This window comes from Microcebus murinus, chromosome 4 (genome assembly GCF_040939455.1).
Source record: "Microcebus murinus isolate Inina chromosome 4, M.murinus_Inina_mat1.0, whole genome shotgun sequence".
NCBI classification, from domain to species: Eukaryota; Metazoa; Chordata; class Mammalia; order Primates; family Cheirogaleidae; genus Microcebus; species Microcebus murinus.
In genome coordinates, this window is record NC_134107.1 from 96,254,525 (window position 1) to 96,270,952 (window position 16,428).

Sequence of the window (16,428 nt, forward strand, 5' to 3'; positions counted from 1 at the left end):
TCTCAGGAAGTGTCACTCCAGGGGTGGGAAGAGACAGGCACAGCAGCAATTTCAGTACAGGATGGTGGGTACCCGGCCAGGAGGAGTGCACCACTCGCATGGGGAGGACAGAAAAAAGCCCCCCAGGCAGTGGAAACTGCTTGAGCAGAGCTCAGAGGCAGCGATGTGCAGGCCATGCCCCAGGAAGGCAGGTAGGCTGATGCCACTGTGGGACTGTCCTTGTCTTTCTCTCTTCCTCACCCCCTTTCTGGGAAAACTTGCCTCTCTGAGTGCAGGTCCCCCATGGCCCTTGTCTCGGGAGGGGTGGCCAGGAGCCATGCCGGAGAACACACATGGGGAGGGGCTGTCCCTGGCGGCCAGGATCTGACACCCCCCATTCAGTGGGGGCGCCCCCTCCTCACACTGAGTTCTGCAGAGCGGAGACCAGCTCGCCCCACCCCCACGCGGGCCTGCCTGGACAACCCCGCCAAGGGGGCTCTTGTCCCCTCCCCTCAAAACCCAGTTGCCTGCCCTCCCCGCCCCTGTGGCTGCTGTCTTTCAGTGGCTGGCCCTCTGCCCCTTTTTTCCCAGCGTCCTCAGGGGTTCTCTCTCCGCCAGTCTTACAGACCCGCTCAGACAAAGTTCTTCCCCGAAAATTCTCTGGGGACGGCTGACGTTTATGGACAAATAAGCCTCTGAAGAAAGGAAGGGAGCCAGGGGCTGCGCAGCTCACAGCCAGCTACCACCCCCACCGCCTTGTCACGCAGGACGCGATGTTGAGGACAGCCCTGGCCCCAGGCCCCCGCGCCAGCCTCTCAGCACGTTCCCCGGCCCCAGCTCATCAAATAATGAAGCAGATAAATTTTATAATGCATGGCATTACACCAGGATATACAATAAAACGCGAAAGACAAATAACGAGGTGCATGTTATAATGAAGAAAAAGCCTGCAGTCAGAGACACCCGAGTATGAATTATTGACTAAGGTTTTACACTCTCAAGGATGTGCGGAGGAATATTTTTCCATCAAAGATTTGCATAATTCACTCGTATAAACCTGGGTGGAATATAGAGTAAGATTCTGCATCAACAAGTCGGGCCTGGCATTGCAGATGCCTCCATTTTTTACCGGAGGATTGAAATGCCTGGGCGTGGGGCGGGGGGCGCCGAGGCTGTTTCTTCTCTCCTTGGGGTGAATGATCAGGGGGCAGGGGCCTGGAACCCCCGTGGGCCAGGCCCTGAGGCCTTCCTGGGGGGGGGCAGGTCCTGTTCCTGAGAGGCTGTTGTGGAAGCTGGGGGAACATGTGTGGAGGCGTGTGTGTGGTGTGCATGTGTGTGCGTGCATGTGTATGTGTGCATATGTAAAAAGCGGGATCACGGCAGGGTCCAGGCTCAGCACAGCTCAGAGTCCAAGGAAGGGCAGAGGGACATGGAAGGGTCTTCTTTTGGTAGGAGAACTTCACAGCGTTGTAAACCCCTCTGCTCTGTTCCCCGGCAGGCCAGCGGGAGCCCGTGCAGGGCCTGTGTGTGAATTACAGGGCACCCTCACCCACCAGATGCAGCCTGGTGCCAGGGGCCACCGCTTGGCCAGTGGAGCCGGCACCATGTTTCAGACCCCACTCGCCCCTTAGGCTGCATACCTTTGAGCAGTGCACAACCTGTGTATCCATACATGCTGGCCCCACTTCAGGGAACTTGTCTTTCTAGTCAGGTTTGCTTAGAGAGACAGACGTGTGTGCAGAGAAAGCAGGGTCCCCAGAGATCCTTGGCCCCTCAGCCCTGCTGTGTGTGGCGACAACCACACCTGGGGCCTGGGGCGGGCTCCCTATACCCACCACCACCCCCAGCCCTAGCTGGCGGCTTATTACGGCAACAAGCACCACGCAGCACAACCCAATGCTCTCCTCACAGCCCCGCAGTTCAGGGACCCCCTCTGCGGGGAAGAGGAGAGAAGGCTTGGGGGCTTGGGAGCCAGGCAGGCCTGGGTTCTTCTTCTGTCACTGCCCGCTATGCGGCCTGCAACACATTAAAGCTAACTTCTCTGGAGCACTCCCGGGGAGTGCACACGCATGCGCACGCACGCACACACACTCACTTTCATAGTTCCCTTTCACTGAGAGCTTACCATGCACTGGCAGTATTTTAAGTACTCGCGCGGGTGAACTCATCTGAGGTCCGCACTGTTATTATTCCCTGGCTCCAAAGCCTGTGTCCCCATGTATTTCTTGCTGAAGCTCTGTGGCTTCCCACGGCCCACGATGGAGCAGGCCACGGGCTGGATGCTTTGTCCCTTGGCTTATTGTTCAATGGTTCTTCCCAACAACCACCGTGAGAAGTCAGTGTGTTTAGCTCCATTTTCAAGCGAGGTAACCGAGACTCCCAGAAGGTGGTTCTCCCTCTTGCCGTCTGTCTATGCCACCCTTGCACACAGTCTCTAGCTTTTGGAAATGGAATTTGTCTGTCACCAAAAAGGCCGTGGCCTCCGTGGGGGGCCAGTCTCCGTGGGCTACTGCTGGGGCGGCAGCAGGGACTGCAGCTTTAGGGGCACAGGCTGGAGAGCTGGGGAGGGGAGGGGGTCGTATGCACAGGGCTGAGTCCTGTGTGACAAGTGCTGATGACAGCCATGAGAGCAACACAGCATAGGACACAGGAGGCTTTAATGTACCACTCCTCTGCTTTCCTGCAATGCAAGTCCATTAGCGGCCGGGGAAAGCTGACTTCTCTTTACAAAGAGGGGTGCAGGGGAGACTTTCTGGGGACTTGGGAGCAGGGAGGGGCTGGGCACAGGGGCCTGGGGGAGCCACCCATCAATATATAACCCCTTCCCTTTAGGTGGGGAGGGGGCTTCTCTCTGAGGCCCTGGGGCAGTCCTGGTGTGAAGCAGGTCCGTCTCCAAGTTGTCCAGCCCCAGCGCCTGCTATTGTGCCTGGCACTGAGAGTGGCGAAACTGGGGCCAAAGAGGCTTCCTGATGACTTCCAGGGCCCTTGCCTGACACCCCCCATTGCATGCGGTTGCCTCTGCGTGCAACGGGCATCTCCTGCACATACGTGTCCTACTGCAGTGTCCTTGACCCTTTGCGTCTGACCGTGCGACTCTCCGGGCCAGAACATCTCTATTCCAGGACTTATCACGTATTTGTGGAAAGAACGAGGGCGCCCAAGCACTGGATGCCTTCGCTTCCTCCCTCCTGCACCCAGAGCAGCAGCCCTGGCCCGCAGTTAGGCTCACTCCCGGGCAGAGAGGAGCCCGGCCGGGCCGCCAGGGCTCAGGCTGCTGCCTTATAGCCGTGCAGAGATTCCAGATTTCCTCCCGCTGGTTCCGACGGGGCCTTATTGGCAGGCGCCACGGAGAGGAGAAAGCCCCCAGGGCCGGAGAAGACTCCCTCCTCCCCTTGCTCCAGGGCCCTTCCAGGGCAGCAAGCCGAGGGGCGAGGAAATCAATTTCAGAAACAAGACAGTTGTCAGAATCCGATGTAACCGGTTCCCGTCTGTGAAATTACTCGCAGGCCGGCTCCTGTCACCCCCGAGGTCCTGCCCGGACCAGCTGCTATTTACATTTTAATTTGATGTGAGAGGCTGATAGATTTTTAAAACACCACGAGACAGCTCTGCTGCCTCCCTCACCCCCAGCGTCCACACACTTTCCCACCAACCCCAGCCTGGAGGTGGAGCCCTAGAGTCCCAGACCCTGCCTTGGGGATTGCAAACTCTGTGCCTGTGCGGCCCCTCCCTGGCTCCCCCGGCTCCCCTTCCTCTGGGGTCCCAGCTAGTAAGCTGGGGTGGGCCTGCTCTTTGCAGTTTACAAAGCTCTGGTGCATGCCTTGCATGGAGCTTCATTCTTGTTAAGGAGGTAGCTTACAGTCTATTATCCCCCACATTACCTGCGAGGAAATGGAAGCTCAGAGAGGTTAAGTGATTTGTCTAAGGTCACACAGCTGCCTGTGACAATTCACCAGCAGCCTTTCTTTTTGGCTTATCCCAGGCTTCTCCTGTCTGGTTGTTTGTTCCTTCCCCGTTGTGGATAGATTCTGGGGGGGAGTGCAGAAGGAGGCTGAAAACTTGATTAGGGGTGGGGGTGGGGACAGGAGGCCAGTCCCGGGCAGGCTGGGGCTGGGGGTGGGAGTTGGGGGTACTTGAGCCAGGCCTTCTTTGTCTCTGTCTCCCTCCCTCTCTTCCTCTGGTGATTGGAGCTCAGCTGGTGTTTCTGACAAGTCCCCAAGTCACCAGGGAGGGAAGATTCGGTTGTGAATACCCCAAGGAGAGGAGCGGTGTGTGTGGGAAGGAGGGTGCGGAAGACACGGGCTGCGGAAGACACGGGCTGCGGACGCCACTGGCAGTTGGGAGAGCTGATGGAATGTCAGAGGTGCGGAAACTGCAATCCAAAAGGGAGCTGGGGCAGGACTTCCCCATTCGCCTGCTTGTTGTTAACCACAACCACAGTTTACAGTATGGAGGGCTTACTGCGTGCCAGGCCCTGTTCTGAGTTCTACATTTTAATTTCCACTTTATGCATGGGGAAACTGAGGCTGAGCGAAGTAAATTGCCCAAAGCCATGTGGCTAGCAAGCCCCAGAATCAGGACCCCATCCAGTGTGGATGAGAGAGAAGGACAGGGGCCAGCCAAGCAGGTGCCCAGGAACCGGAGTGCTAAGGGCACGCCTCTCTGAAGAGACACACGCCTTACCTTGGGGGGAAGAAGACCGGAACCAGGGGACCAAGCGTGAGGCTGGTCTGCCCGTCCGGGTGGCTGGTCCGGTGGGAGGAGGTCCTCAGGCCCGGCTGACAAGAGAATCCCCTGGGAAGCTTTTAAAGCTATTATTGCTCAGACTCCACCTCCTCTGTGGTCTGATTTAATTGGTCCAGGGTGGGGCCTGGATTGGAGGAAGGACAGCAAAGTTATGGGGTTCCTCACCACTCCCTTGTCCAGGAAGTCCTTCTGAAAGTCTAACTGAAATCTCTCCGGGGATCTTATCTCCTAGAGCTTTTCACTAAACAGGATGCTTTGGGCATGCTGGCATGCCTTTCTGAATGTCCTCTTCTTCACCCTCCGAGAGGGGTTTTCCAAGAGAGAGCAGGTGCCCCGAAGCCTCTTGGGGGCTCCACGCACCCCCCTTGCCAGGGCAGAAGGGAGCTCCCCTGCTCAGAGGCTGCCTCCTTTTGCTTCTGAAAGGATTACGCGCACCCACGAGAGGTGGGTGGGCCCTTCCTTCCCCCCAAAGGCTCATGTCTCGGCTCCTTGTTAACAAGCTCCCGACAAGAAATGTAGCCCTGTTTGTTGGCGTGAGATAAGCTGCCACAAAGGGGCATTGTTGGCACTCAGGGTGGTGGTGGTGGGGTGTGAAGCTCTCTGCTGGCCTCAGTGGCAGCATCTCCAGGCTTCCCCCGGGACAGGCTGGGGGTGGGGCGCCTTCTGGTGCCGGCTTTGTCTTTCCCTTCTTAAAGAGCCAGGGCCTCGGTGGTGTTAATTTGATTGCACCCACTTCGGCTTCTTGTCTCCCCCGATTAGCCAAGCTCCACCTGAAGCATGAGATTAATTCAAATCGCACGGAAGCAGTCAGCCCCAGCTCCAAGAGCCGGTGCGGAGATGCCCGGGGAGCAGGGGGGCTCGGGGGACCCTAGCTGTCCACTGCCTGGGCACACGAGGAGCAGAACCGGCAGGCACCGTGTGTGCGGAGGGGCTTGGGGTAGGGGTCACGCCTGCAGCCCTGTTCCTGCTGCGTGCTCGGCCCACTGACTTCCTCTAGCTTTAAAACGGGGTCAGTCACCTGCTCTCCTGGCGGCCAGCCAAGCAGCGCAAGAAGGGGCGTGTTCTCCAGTGGAGATGGGACCTGCTTCTCCACCCCCCGCCTCGGGCCCTTTCCTTTCCTGGGAATGTTGGAAAAATGATAGTGATAATAATAGCTAACATTTATTGAATGCTTATTATGTGCACACACCATGGTTAATGCTTTACATGAATTATCTCATTAAACGCCCTCCCCACAGCCCTAGGATGTAGGTAGTATTTCGATCCTCGTTTTAGAGATGAGAGAAGTGATTCTGAACGTCAGAACCCTTCCAGAAACAGAAAGAAGCAGATGAGGCCAGTTTTTTCTAGGATCCCGTGGAAGGTGCTTCCGGATCATCGCTGTGAGTGTCCCACAGCTGTAAAGGGCCAGGTAGTAAGTATTTCAGGCTTCGCGGGCCATAGGTCTCTGTTGCGACTACCCGACTCGGCTGCTGTACCTCAAAAGCAGCCACAGAGGGCACGACATAAAGCACGGGTGTGGCTGGCTCCAGTGACACGGGCCACTGGCTAGATGTGGCCTGAGGCCCAGTTCGCTGACCCCTGCCCTGGAGTTTTGTGCACTGGAGAGGTCGGACTCACCCACGCTTGTCCAAGACGGGGACTCTGGCTGGGAGACTGTTTGCACGGAGGCAGGGGAGTTGAGTTGCAGGATGCCGGAAGGAGAGCATGCCAGCTTCCAGATTCTGGAAAGCATGAGGCTAGGAATATCAGACCACTGGCTGGGCATGGGGATATCAAAAGATACGCTGACATCCTGACCCCTGTACCTGTGCATGTGACCTTATTTGGAAATAGGGTCTCTGCAGACGTGATCAAGGTGTAAGTTAAGATGAGGTCGTACAGGAGCAGGCGGGCCCTTAATGCAATGTGACTGGTGTCCTTACAAGAAGAGGAGAGGAGACACACGCAGAGGGAAGAGGACATGGAGCCACATGAGGAGGCCACGTGATGACGGAGCAGAGATTGGAGTGACGTGTCTACAATCCATGGAACACCAAGGATGCTGGCAGCCGCCAGGAGAGGAAAGGAGGCCTCCTGCCCTAGAGCCTTTCGGGAGAGCATGGCCCTGCCGACACCTCGAAGTCAGACTTCTAAGCCTCCCAGAACTGGGAGGGAATAAGTTCCTATGTTTTAAGTCACCCAGTTTGCGGTACTTTGTTCCAGTGGCCACAGGAAACTTACACAGGGGTCCGACACGTGACAACAGGTTCTCAGTGCAGAGGGCCCAGGCAGGGTGGCTGGAGGGGCTTCCTAAGGTGCCAGGTTGTGTGGGCTTCTCGCTCCCTGCTCCACGGGGAGCTCACCACCCAGCTGGCGGTAGGCAGGCAGGTGCAGGGGTGTGCAAGGACCACATCCATCCTGCCCCCAACACAGCCCCCAGCAGCTGGCCCAGGGATAGGGACGAGGCAGGTGCCCAATAGCCATTTACTGAGCAATGAATGAACACGGCAGGGCTGCACATGAGTAAACACGGGCAGGAGAAGATGCTGTTTAGAATTGAATTCTGCCACGGTCTCAAGTCTCTGTAGACCTGAGGGGCCCCGAGGGCTGGGCAGGGAGGGGTGGGGGCTCAGGCTTCTGGGGGAACCTGCCCTCAGCCCACTGGTCTTGTTGTCTTCTGGCTCAGGACAGGACACCTGCCAGTCACACGGGTCATGGTCACTTTAGAGGGGTGGGAGCCTTGGGCTCATCTGGTCTAGCACACAGCTCTAGGGAGAATCCTGGCAGAGTGTCAGCCAGTGTCCAGCTGCCTCGGGGTACCCCCCCCGTCACCTCTGCTTTGACACAGCCACAGCGAACATGCTACCTCTACAGTCTCATCTACCCCATTGCTATTGGTGGCACCATCCCGGCTGGGATTATTTTATTCGTCAAGGCCTGGTATTTGCTCCTTCAAAATGACTCAGATGCCATTTCTCTCCATTCCCTGCTCAAGATCCTAGTGTCACTCTCATCATACAGTACATCATGTGCAGACTTTAAGACCACATTTCCTGACCAACCTGGCCCTCTCGTCCCCAGCTGCCACCTCTGGTCAGGTGGGCTCCTCACTGCTTCCCATGGGCTTGCTGCCCCAGGGCCTTTGCTGATGCTGTTCCTTCAGCCTCCTTTCTTCCCTTCATCTATCCAAACCCTACCTGTTCTTCCAGGGTCAACTCAAGTCCATTCTCCTAGGCAGCTCTGTCTGATCATGTCTGTGCACTTTGGGTTTTTCCTTCTCTAGCCTAATGTTGCACTTCTGGTGCCAAACATTTCAGCACATGATTTCGCCCCATTTCCTGAAGGTTAGTTCCAGCTTTCTAACATGTGTGTAAATTCCTGGAGGGCAGGGATGGTGACTTAATTTTGCTTGTCTCTGTTTCAGACCTTAGCATCATGCTGGACACACTGGGGGGTGGAGGGTATCAGGAAATACATGATTTTTGCTTGGCAGATTCAAGGATTTATTCTGGCCCTGTCATTTAGAAGGGCTTCAGTCATAATTGGGGGAGCAGTTCTAGGATCCCCATTTAGGGCAGGGTTTGAGGCACTGCTTAGCTCTCTGCCTGTCTGTATCTTCTTATCGATTAAATGGAGCCACCCGGTGATAACCTTGACTCTTTTGTCTCAGAATGTTTGCTGGCACCCTTACCTGGGTTGACGTGTTATTATGCATCTGGTCTATCCATGGAGCCCAGATTCACCTGGAAACTCTCCAGTGCTGTGGTCGTCGGGGCTGCACAGGTGAGAGTGAAATGGTGGTGACGTGCTTTATGTCACCACTTCCTAATGCCTCTAAGGGGATAAGGGCGCAGGTGGCCCCGGGGACGAGCACTTTTCACTTGGGAGTGGAGGCTGCATGGGCAGGCTCATCCCTCCTTTTCCTTCAATAAAACCTCCCCCTGCTTGTCAGGGGCACTGGGTTGCTATGGTGATGAGAGGGCATGGGGCTAGGGTGGGGATTATTTTATTTTACCTTGAAACTTTTGTACCAAGGTCCCCTTTGGGGCTAGGCTTGGGATGTACTGTGAATTGTTCTGATGATACTGTTGGCGTTGTGAGGTCAGTGAGATCTCCCACATTTCATTCGTTCAGACTCATCTACGTCTATTCTATAACCCCCTGAAGCTCCAAGGCTACAGCTTCTGAGAGGTAGGATCCGACACTGACAACATGTGCCCTTGGATGTCTATTGGTGCAAAAGAATGGACCCACTTGTTGGCTCTGTTCATGCCTTCGGGGATGAGGGAAAGGGACAGAGGACTGTGACCCCTCTGAGCAGAGAGCACACAGTCCCAGGGAGAGGGAGGGCTGGCCCCAGTTCGCCCAGGGTGAAGTGGGGATTCCAGGGCAAGAGACAAGGCTCCCGACTCCTTGGCCAGGGCCCCCCTGACCCCTCCGTGAACTACTTGCTTTGGCCTGCTGGGGCCCTGCAGGGTGGGCAGAGCCGGGGCTGGCTCGGGGTGCAGACCTCCTGGCGAGGGCCCGGGAGGTTTGCTGACTCCTTGCTGCTCGGACAAGAGGGCTGCAGTGGGTCACCTGGCCTGGAGAGAGGATGTGTCCAGCCTCTCTCCTTGCCTCTGTTGAGGAAGCAGGAGACAAAGTGATGCTCCTTACTCTATGAAGTCTGAAAATCACTAAGGCCACAGAGCCAGCTGGATAATCATCACCATGAAAGTCATTGCAGTGGTTCATTCCCTCTTCCCATCCCCCATCACCAGCAGCTGGGGAGGCAGGGTCCCAGCCTGCAGAGCAAACCCCAGGCTTGGCCCAGGCCAGGGTGGGGCTGGGCAGGTGAGGCTGACCGATCACCACCACCCGGTGGAGACGGTGGGCCCTGGCCCTCAAGTTCCACAGCTGTGGCCAAGTTCCAGGCCTTAGCCCCTGAGTGCAGCCACCACTCTGTCTTCCTACCTCCTCCTCCACTGTTTGCAGATCTAGCAGAGTGTCCTACCTGCCCTCCACCCAATCAGGGGACTCAGAAGGGCACAGGAGACAGCCAGAGAGTGACCTCTGATCCCAGGTGTGATTAAACCAACCCTGGGGGGGGGTTAGGCCCTGGCACAGAATGCCAGAATGGGCACAGGGCTGTGCTGAGCTGGGTGCCAGGGGTGAGAATTCCCACCCAGGGAGGGGAGGACCAATTTAAGCCTCCAAGGAGCTTCAGTCTGGTGAGGGGACAGGACCCACCACCAGGGAACATACAGAAGAATCTCGGGCCAGTTGCTTGAGCTCCCTGTGCCTCAGTTTACCACATGTGCTGAGAGGGGCCTCATGGGTATGTGTGTGGCTACCCTGGTCTATGTGTCCAGACTTTAGCTACATGCCCTGCAAACGGCCCTTCCTTAAGTCTAGGGGTCATGCTGGTGGCAGGGCCTATTCACGGGGGGCGGGGGGGGGGGAGACTGCAGAGGAGGCCTTGGAAGGTCCTGGAAGTAGGCTTGGGGCATGCGGGAAGGGAATCCCCTGGGTACCAGAGCGTGGGCCAGAAAGGGCTTTGCAAGCTCTGGGCAGCCATTCCCTTTGGCCCTCAGACTCCTCACCTTGCGGGAGGGGCAAGGCCCAGGTCCCCTGCTCTGAAGGAGGTGCTGGTTCTGTCCGACAAGAAGTATCTTTCTTTGGGCAAATTTGAAATTAGGACCATCTTGGGTCATGGGACACACAGTTGTTCTTTTCCAAAGCTTTGCATCCTGACCTCTGTCCCAGTGGCCAGCCACAGCAGGTGACCTGGTCTAAGCTCCCTCCACTCCCCTACCCCTACTAGAGTCGGGTCCTTCCTCTCCCCAAGACTCGCCGTGACTCTGCAGCGGGGTGTGTGCTTGCCGAGGGCACTTGGATCCCGCTTTAATTGGCCTGACATTTTGCTAAACAAATAAATCAACACTCAAACCAAACAAAGAGCCCTTATGGGCTTAATTGGCCGTGGGCTTTGCTGTGGCACTGGAACCTGCACAGAGTGGAGGAGAGTTTGGGGTGTAACAGGCCAGTCTTAGAAGGTAAACCCAAGCTGCATAAGGGGCGGCTGAGTCCCGGGAGGTGCCGCCACGAGACGCAGCATCAAAACCTAGCCAGCCTGAGCAGCCTGGCTTCATACCTGCCTCTCCATGAAGAATTCTCTTTGAAGCTGTTTCAGTTTTTCCCCATGTGTCAGCTGGAGGAGGAATTGCCTCCTCTTCCTTTGGGTCATTATCTCTTTTTAAAAATATTTTAAAAGGGAGATAAAAGGCAGCTCTGTGGACGTGGCATTTTCTTCTGTTAATTACATGTATTTTCAACCAAGTTCTGGGAGGTGGTCTGGTGCCCTGACAAGACCATGCATGCTGCCAGGATTACAGCTTGTCTGAGCTGGAAGGAACCTCGGGTCAGCTAGTGACTAGATTCTAGCTCAGGCTTCGTATTGTACAGATGAGGAAACCGAGGCCCAGAGAACGGAAAGGCCAGCTTGCGAATGCATGGCCGGTGAGCCACAGGCCCAGCATCCAGTCTGTGGACTCTTAGCCTGTGCTCTTCCTACCATACTGGGAGTCCACAAGGCAAGTTCTTGTCTCAGCTGGAACTGTACTACCCAGTGACCTTGAGCCAGTCTCTGAAGTTCCCTGAGCAGGAGCGAGTGCCTGCCACCCTCACAGGCTAGGTATAGAATGAGCATTGCAAACTGTAAAGTACTGCCCATGGAGGTGGTGAGGCTGGGCTGTATGCTCAGGCACTCATGAGCTTGGACCATATGGAGACAGGGTTCAGGGAGGAGTGGGGGCCACGTGGGCCTGGATGGCTGCCATCAAGGATGTCCAAGGACTTGGGAAACCATCTGCCATGCTAACAAACCCCTAGCTCCCTGGGGCCCCGAGGAGGGTTCTGCATAGCAATTCTCTAAGAACAGTTCGGGAATCCCGACCTGCACCAGACACTTGGGCCCCTGGAACTCTGGTTTGGAGCTTGCTATCGAGTCAACTCTACGTAGACAGAATACATTTAGCTTCTACAGCCCATAAGCATCTCACTGTATACCCTCCCTCCACTCTCTCTCTGCCAGACGCCCCAGTTCCCACCTCACTGTAGGACATTCGCGCACGTGCCTGCCTCCCCGGCCTTGCGTGTGCTGGCGCTGCCCCCTGGAAGGGCATGGCCGCCACCCCTCCTGGCTCTTGTCAGCATCCTGCTCATCCTTCTAGTCCCGCTTAGCAACTATTTTGCTTTTGTGAAGCTGTTCTTGACACCCCTTCTCTGCCTCCAGAGTTATTAATAAAATTGATGACTCCGTCTCTGATTCTTTTTGTATCACCTTGTTTGTAGTTTTTTAAGGCACTTATCATTTTGTGTATAATAGTTGTTTTGGGTATCTGTCTATTTCCTCTTCAAGATCCTAAATTCCCTGAGAACAGCAACTCTGTCTTACTCATCACTAGGTTTCCACCACCCAAAACTAAGGACTGCCAATTGTTGAGTGTGTATTTTATGCCAAGTATTATATTCATTGCTCTAAGTACATGGCAGACCTTACCAATGAGTGAAAAGTATTGTTCAGCAATTCCAAACTTGTAGAGGAGGACACTGGGGCTTATGGAGATTGTGGTCCTGGATCTCACAGCTATCAAGTGGCAGAGCTGGGATTTGAACCCAAGTCCATCTGGTTCTAAAGTCTGTGCTCTTAGTCATGGGGCTTTATTGGCCTATTTCGTGAGTGTTTGGTGAGCACCACTTAGTGAGTGCTGAGTTATCACAGCACCAATGGTGGACATGCTCCCCAAAGGAGGCCAACCACGGATGTCCAACTTGACATTTTGATCATTTTTCTGCTGTTTTCCCCTTTGATATATTTACTTTTCCTTCTTCCGCTTGTGTAAAGTGGCAATTAAAGTCAGTTTGCCTTCCGAGAGTTCGCAGAAGTGTGAGGTCTGAATAGGTAGAGCTGTGTTGGGTCAAAACTTTCCCAAGTGTGTCAGAGGCCTTGAAGCAAGCCTTGAACTTGGCCTTGGAGATGGTAGGCCCTTCTGCGGCCGGCTCTGCAAATGGGTGAGGGAGAGGGTGGGGGTGTGGGCATTTGAGATGGACCAAGGATGACTAGGGGTGGTTTCCCCAGTGAGCCCACGGATGGCCCATGCACCCAGGTCCTGGAGGTTTGAAATACCTGTGCCCTTAAATCTAAATCAGACTGGGGGTGTGGGAGAGCTGCTGTAAGGTTGAGGGAGGACGAAGGAGGAAAAGGACGGAGCAGGCAGGGGGACAGCCAGTGCTGGGGGTAGCTGAGGGTGGGTGGCCTGGAACAGAGCGCCTGCCTAGAAGAAGCAGGAGGCAGGATGGACGTTCTAAGGAAGGCCGAGTATGCTGACACCCCACCCCCAGTGCCCGCTCCTACCCCTCAACAGTGCCCCATTGCTATAGGGGCATCTTCCGGCAGCCAGATACCGCGCAGAATTCCTCAGGCCATTGCACAGAGGCAGTCAGAGCCTCCAGCCCGGACAGGCCCTGGCCATACCAGCCGTCCACGGCCACCTCCTCGGGCCTCAGATGTCCGTGGCCCTGCACAGCGGCCCCGGGATGGCTGCGGCGGGTCACAGGGGAAAGTGCGGCTGGAATGGGAGGGGCGTCTGTGGCAGAGGAAGGGAAAGCAGCCGCAGGAGAAGGGTCCTGCGGAGCAGTCGGGCGTGCTGAGGGACTGTGTGTGATGGAGCGGCGCATGAGCGGGAAATGGACCCCGTGGCGTCCCCGAGACCCAGCGGCAATGAGACAGGGGTGTCGTGGGCGTCACCAGGAGAGAAGCAAAGAAAAATGACAAGGCTCAAGTGAGGACAGGGGAAGGAAAGGAAGGGAGGAACCAGGTCCAGTTCTGCCCAGGGGAGATTAGTGTGGAGGGAAACTTGGTAAGGGGAGGGCCCATGGTTAACGCCAGTGTGTGTGCGCCTGTGCGCGCACATGTGAGACTTTGTGCCGTGTGCTCAGCAGGAAGCCTGGGTTTGTGACGCGTGCTCCGCTGGAACACCTCAGAGTGCTCCAGAGCAGCTGCCTGGGGTGTGGGGTGAGAATGGCGTGGGGAAAGGCAGGCCCCCAGGAAGCAGGGGAAGGGACTCGCCCAGGGCCTCAGGACACCCGAGGCTGGGTCTCCTCACACACAGCCGGCCTCCTGACCAGCACACCCTCCGTCACCTGTGCCCCCCCATCTCCATGGAGAAACCACCTGCCACAGAGCTGGCAGCCCCACGGAATCCCCTAACTTCAAGAAAAAGAGCAAAGGCCAAATAATTAACAATCACAACGACAACAATCTGAGAAGAGTCTGGGCTCGCCTCTCCTGCGGACAGTGGGGAGAGAAGGATCGGAGTCCAGGGAGGGCTCCGGAGACGCCTGCTCCTCCTCTGCCTCGCACAGCCGGGATCAGCACAGTTCTCCCTGGCTGAGGGATGTAGATTGATTGCCTGGTTTTATTAAGGACAAAGTGCTTTTTGATAGTGTGAGGGAAGCGGCTCCCCAGGGCGGGGATTCCGGCTCGGAGCTCCCGGAACATCGATCGCCGGGGCTTCCCTGTCTCGTGCGGGGCCGAGCGCCCGCTCTGGCAAGCCACACAGCGGCTGCGATTCTTACAGGAGGGAGCCGCGGGGAGAGGCTGGGCGGACCGCACGCGGGGCACCGCTGCCAGCCTGTCGTCCGCCTGCCCTGGAGGGACCGAGTTATGAATAACAAGCCCCTGGCTACATCTTGGATGGCCGTGCTGGTTGCTTTCCACATATCATCCGACTCTTGACATAGAACATAGCAGGTACGGAGCTATTATGACCCTCATTTCTTAGATCAGGAAAATGGAGTATCGGGAAGTCAAGTACACTCATTAAGGTCGCACGGTAATTAAGACACAGCCCCCCAGATTCACACTTGGCTTGGTCAGAAGCCAGAACACAGGCTCTTACTGTTGCCCTCCATGGCCTGAGGTCCTGTCCTGACACAGGGACAGACGGACACTGTCCTTCTGACACGATTCCCAGGGACCCATTATACAGACCCCTGCAAAGGGACTGGCTCGCCCAGTAGGAGTGTCTGTGCGCGACCTAGCAGGATTTTGGGATAGCAAATCATCTATTCCTCCAAGGCCACTGAGGCTGGCTCTGCCTCTGGGGGTTTAGCACTGAGTTATAATGGGTGGTATTGCTCCTTTGCTTTTCTGAACCATCCTCCTCTTTCTGTTATCAGTTCTTGCATTATTTGCAACACTTTGTGAGGTAGGTGGGCTGGGAAAAGACCTATCTAGCACAGGTAAGAATGACTCACAGAGAGGTAAGGTGAGGTGACCACCCAAGGTCACACAGCTCATTGGGTGGATCCAGAATTGGAGCCCAGGTTTTCTGTCCATGGACCTTTCTCCTACATTGTGCGTCTGGTGTTTTCCTTTCTGAGCCACAAACAGGCTGCACCAAGCAGGTGTATATTCATTAGTAAAAATAAAATGTTTGAGATAAGTATGCAGATTGAACTACCCATCTGCAGACCAAAGTAAATGGGATGCCATGTGATACTTGGTAGAGTGGATGATGAGCTTATCCTGCCTGGAGTGGGGTGAGCTGGGACCCTTCAGGGTGAGGCCCTTGCTTTGGATGACAGTGCTTTCAAATGCCCCGTCTGAGGGTCCCAAGCCCGCCCCTGTCTAGGAATCCTTCCTACCTCCCCTTCCTAGATGGAGCAGTGGAAACCAAGGGGGCAGGCAGGGGACATGCCGAGATGGCTTTGGGCTGTGAGCGGGGTGTGATCGAGGACTCACTCTTGACGGTGAGGAGCATGGACTTGCTGATGTCGGTGCCCACGCCGTTGCTGGCCTGGCAGAGGTAGTAGCCGATGTCCTCTTCTAGGACGTGGCGGATCAGCAGCGAGCTGTTGGGCAGGATCTGGATGCGGCCGGTGAGGGGCACGGGGTGGTACTGCTGGGGGTTCCCGCTCCCTGGAAGGAGGAGGCAGTTAGGAGGCTGGGGTCTGCACGGGGGAGCGAGCTGAGCACCTTGGGAATGGCCCCAATACCTTTCTCCTGCCGATCTAGGGCCATGTTGTAGCAGAGCTGCACATCCCCAAAGCGCTGGAGCCCACAGAGCTCCCGCTGGGCCAAGGGAAAGACCCTCATAGAGGTCTGGCCCTGCCCCAGCTCTGAGGCAAGGAGGTGGGATTGGAGGCCTCTGCTCAGTGCCCACTTTGGCCCTGAGCTTCTTTGGGGTGAATTCCTTAGAAAGGAAGAAAGAGCTGTCTTTGGGAAGAAGACTGAGCCCTCAAATGGCAGTTGCCTGGTCTTAGGCAGCCAGACCTGGGAAAGAGGCCGGCATCCTTGTGCCCTCCCATGTCCCCAACATCAGCCACGAATATGGTCTAGGACATGGGTCTTAGTCAGAAAGCCAGTATGTCCTCGGGATGTCGGTGGACTCCAAGAAGGACCAAGGTCCCAGAATAGGTTGACTGGTGAGAAGCAGGGGGCTTTGGGGCTCTGGGAGCCCAGGACAGGATGGGGTGGGGAAGGCAGATGTACACTGAGTTCTGGGGCTGGAGGGAGGGAGGCCAAGTCTGTGGGGAAAAGAGGAAATACGGAGTCAGCATGGCGGCTGTCCCTGGTCCACAGACGCCTGGGGGAGCTGAGGATGACAGACAGTTCTAAAGCTCAGGACTCTCACCCGGGGCTAGAAGTTGCAATGCAGGGAACAGGCTCAAATCCCA

At 56.2% G+C, this 16,428-nt stretch overlaps 1 protein-coding gene across 1 annotated transcript in view; it reads right to left on the reverse strand.

The window, feature by feature from the left end:
* The window catches only part of DSCAML1 (DS cell adhesion molecule like 1), a 328,360-nt gene that overhangs the window by 49,920 nt on the left and 262,012 nt on the right, over positions 1-16,428 (reverse strand). The window contains exon 11 of the mRNA XM_012773648.2: positions 15,494-15,670. Coding sequence (XP_012629102.2) covers positions 15,494-15,670 — 177 coding nt within the window. The remainder of the gene's footprint in view (positions 1-15,493; positions 15,671-16,428) is intronic.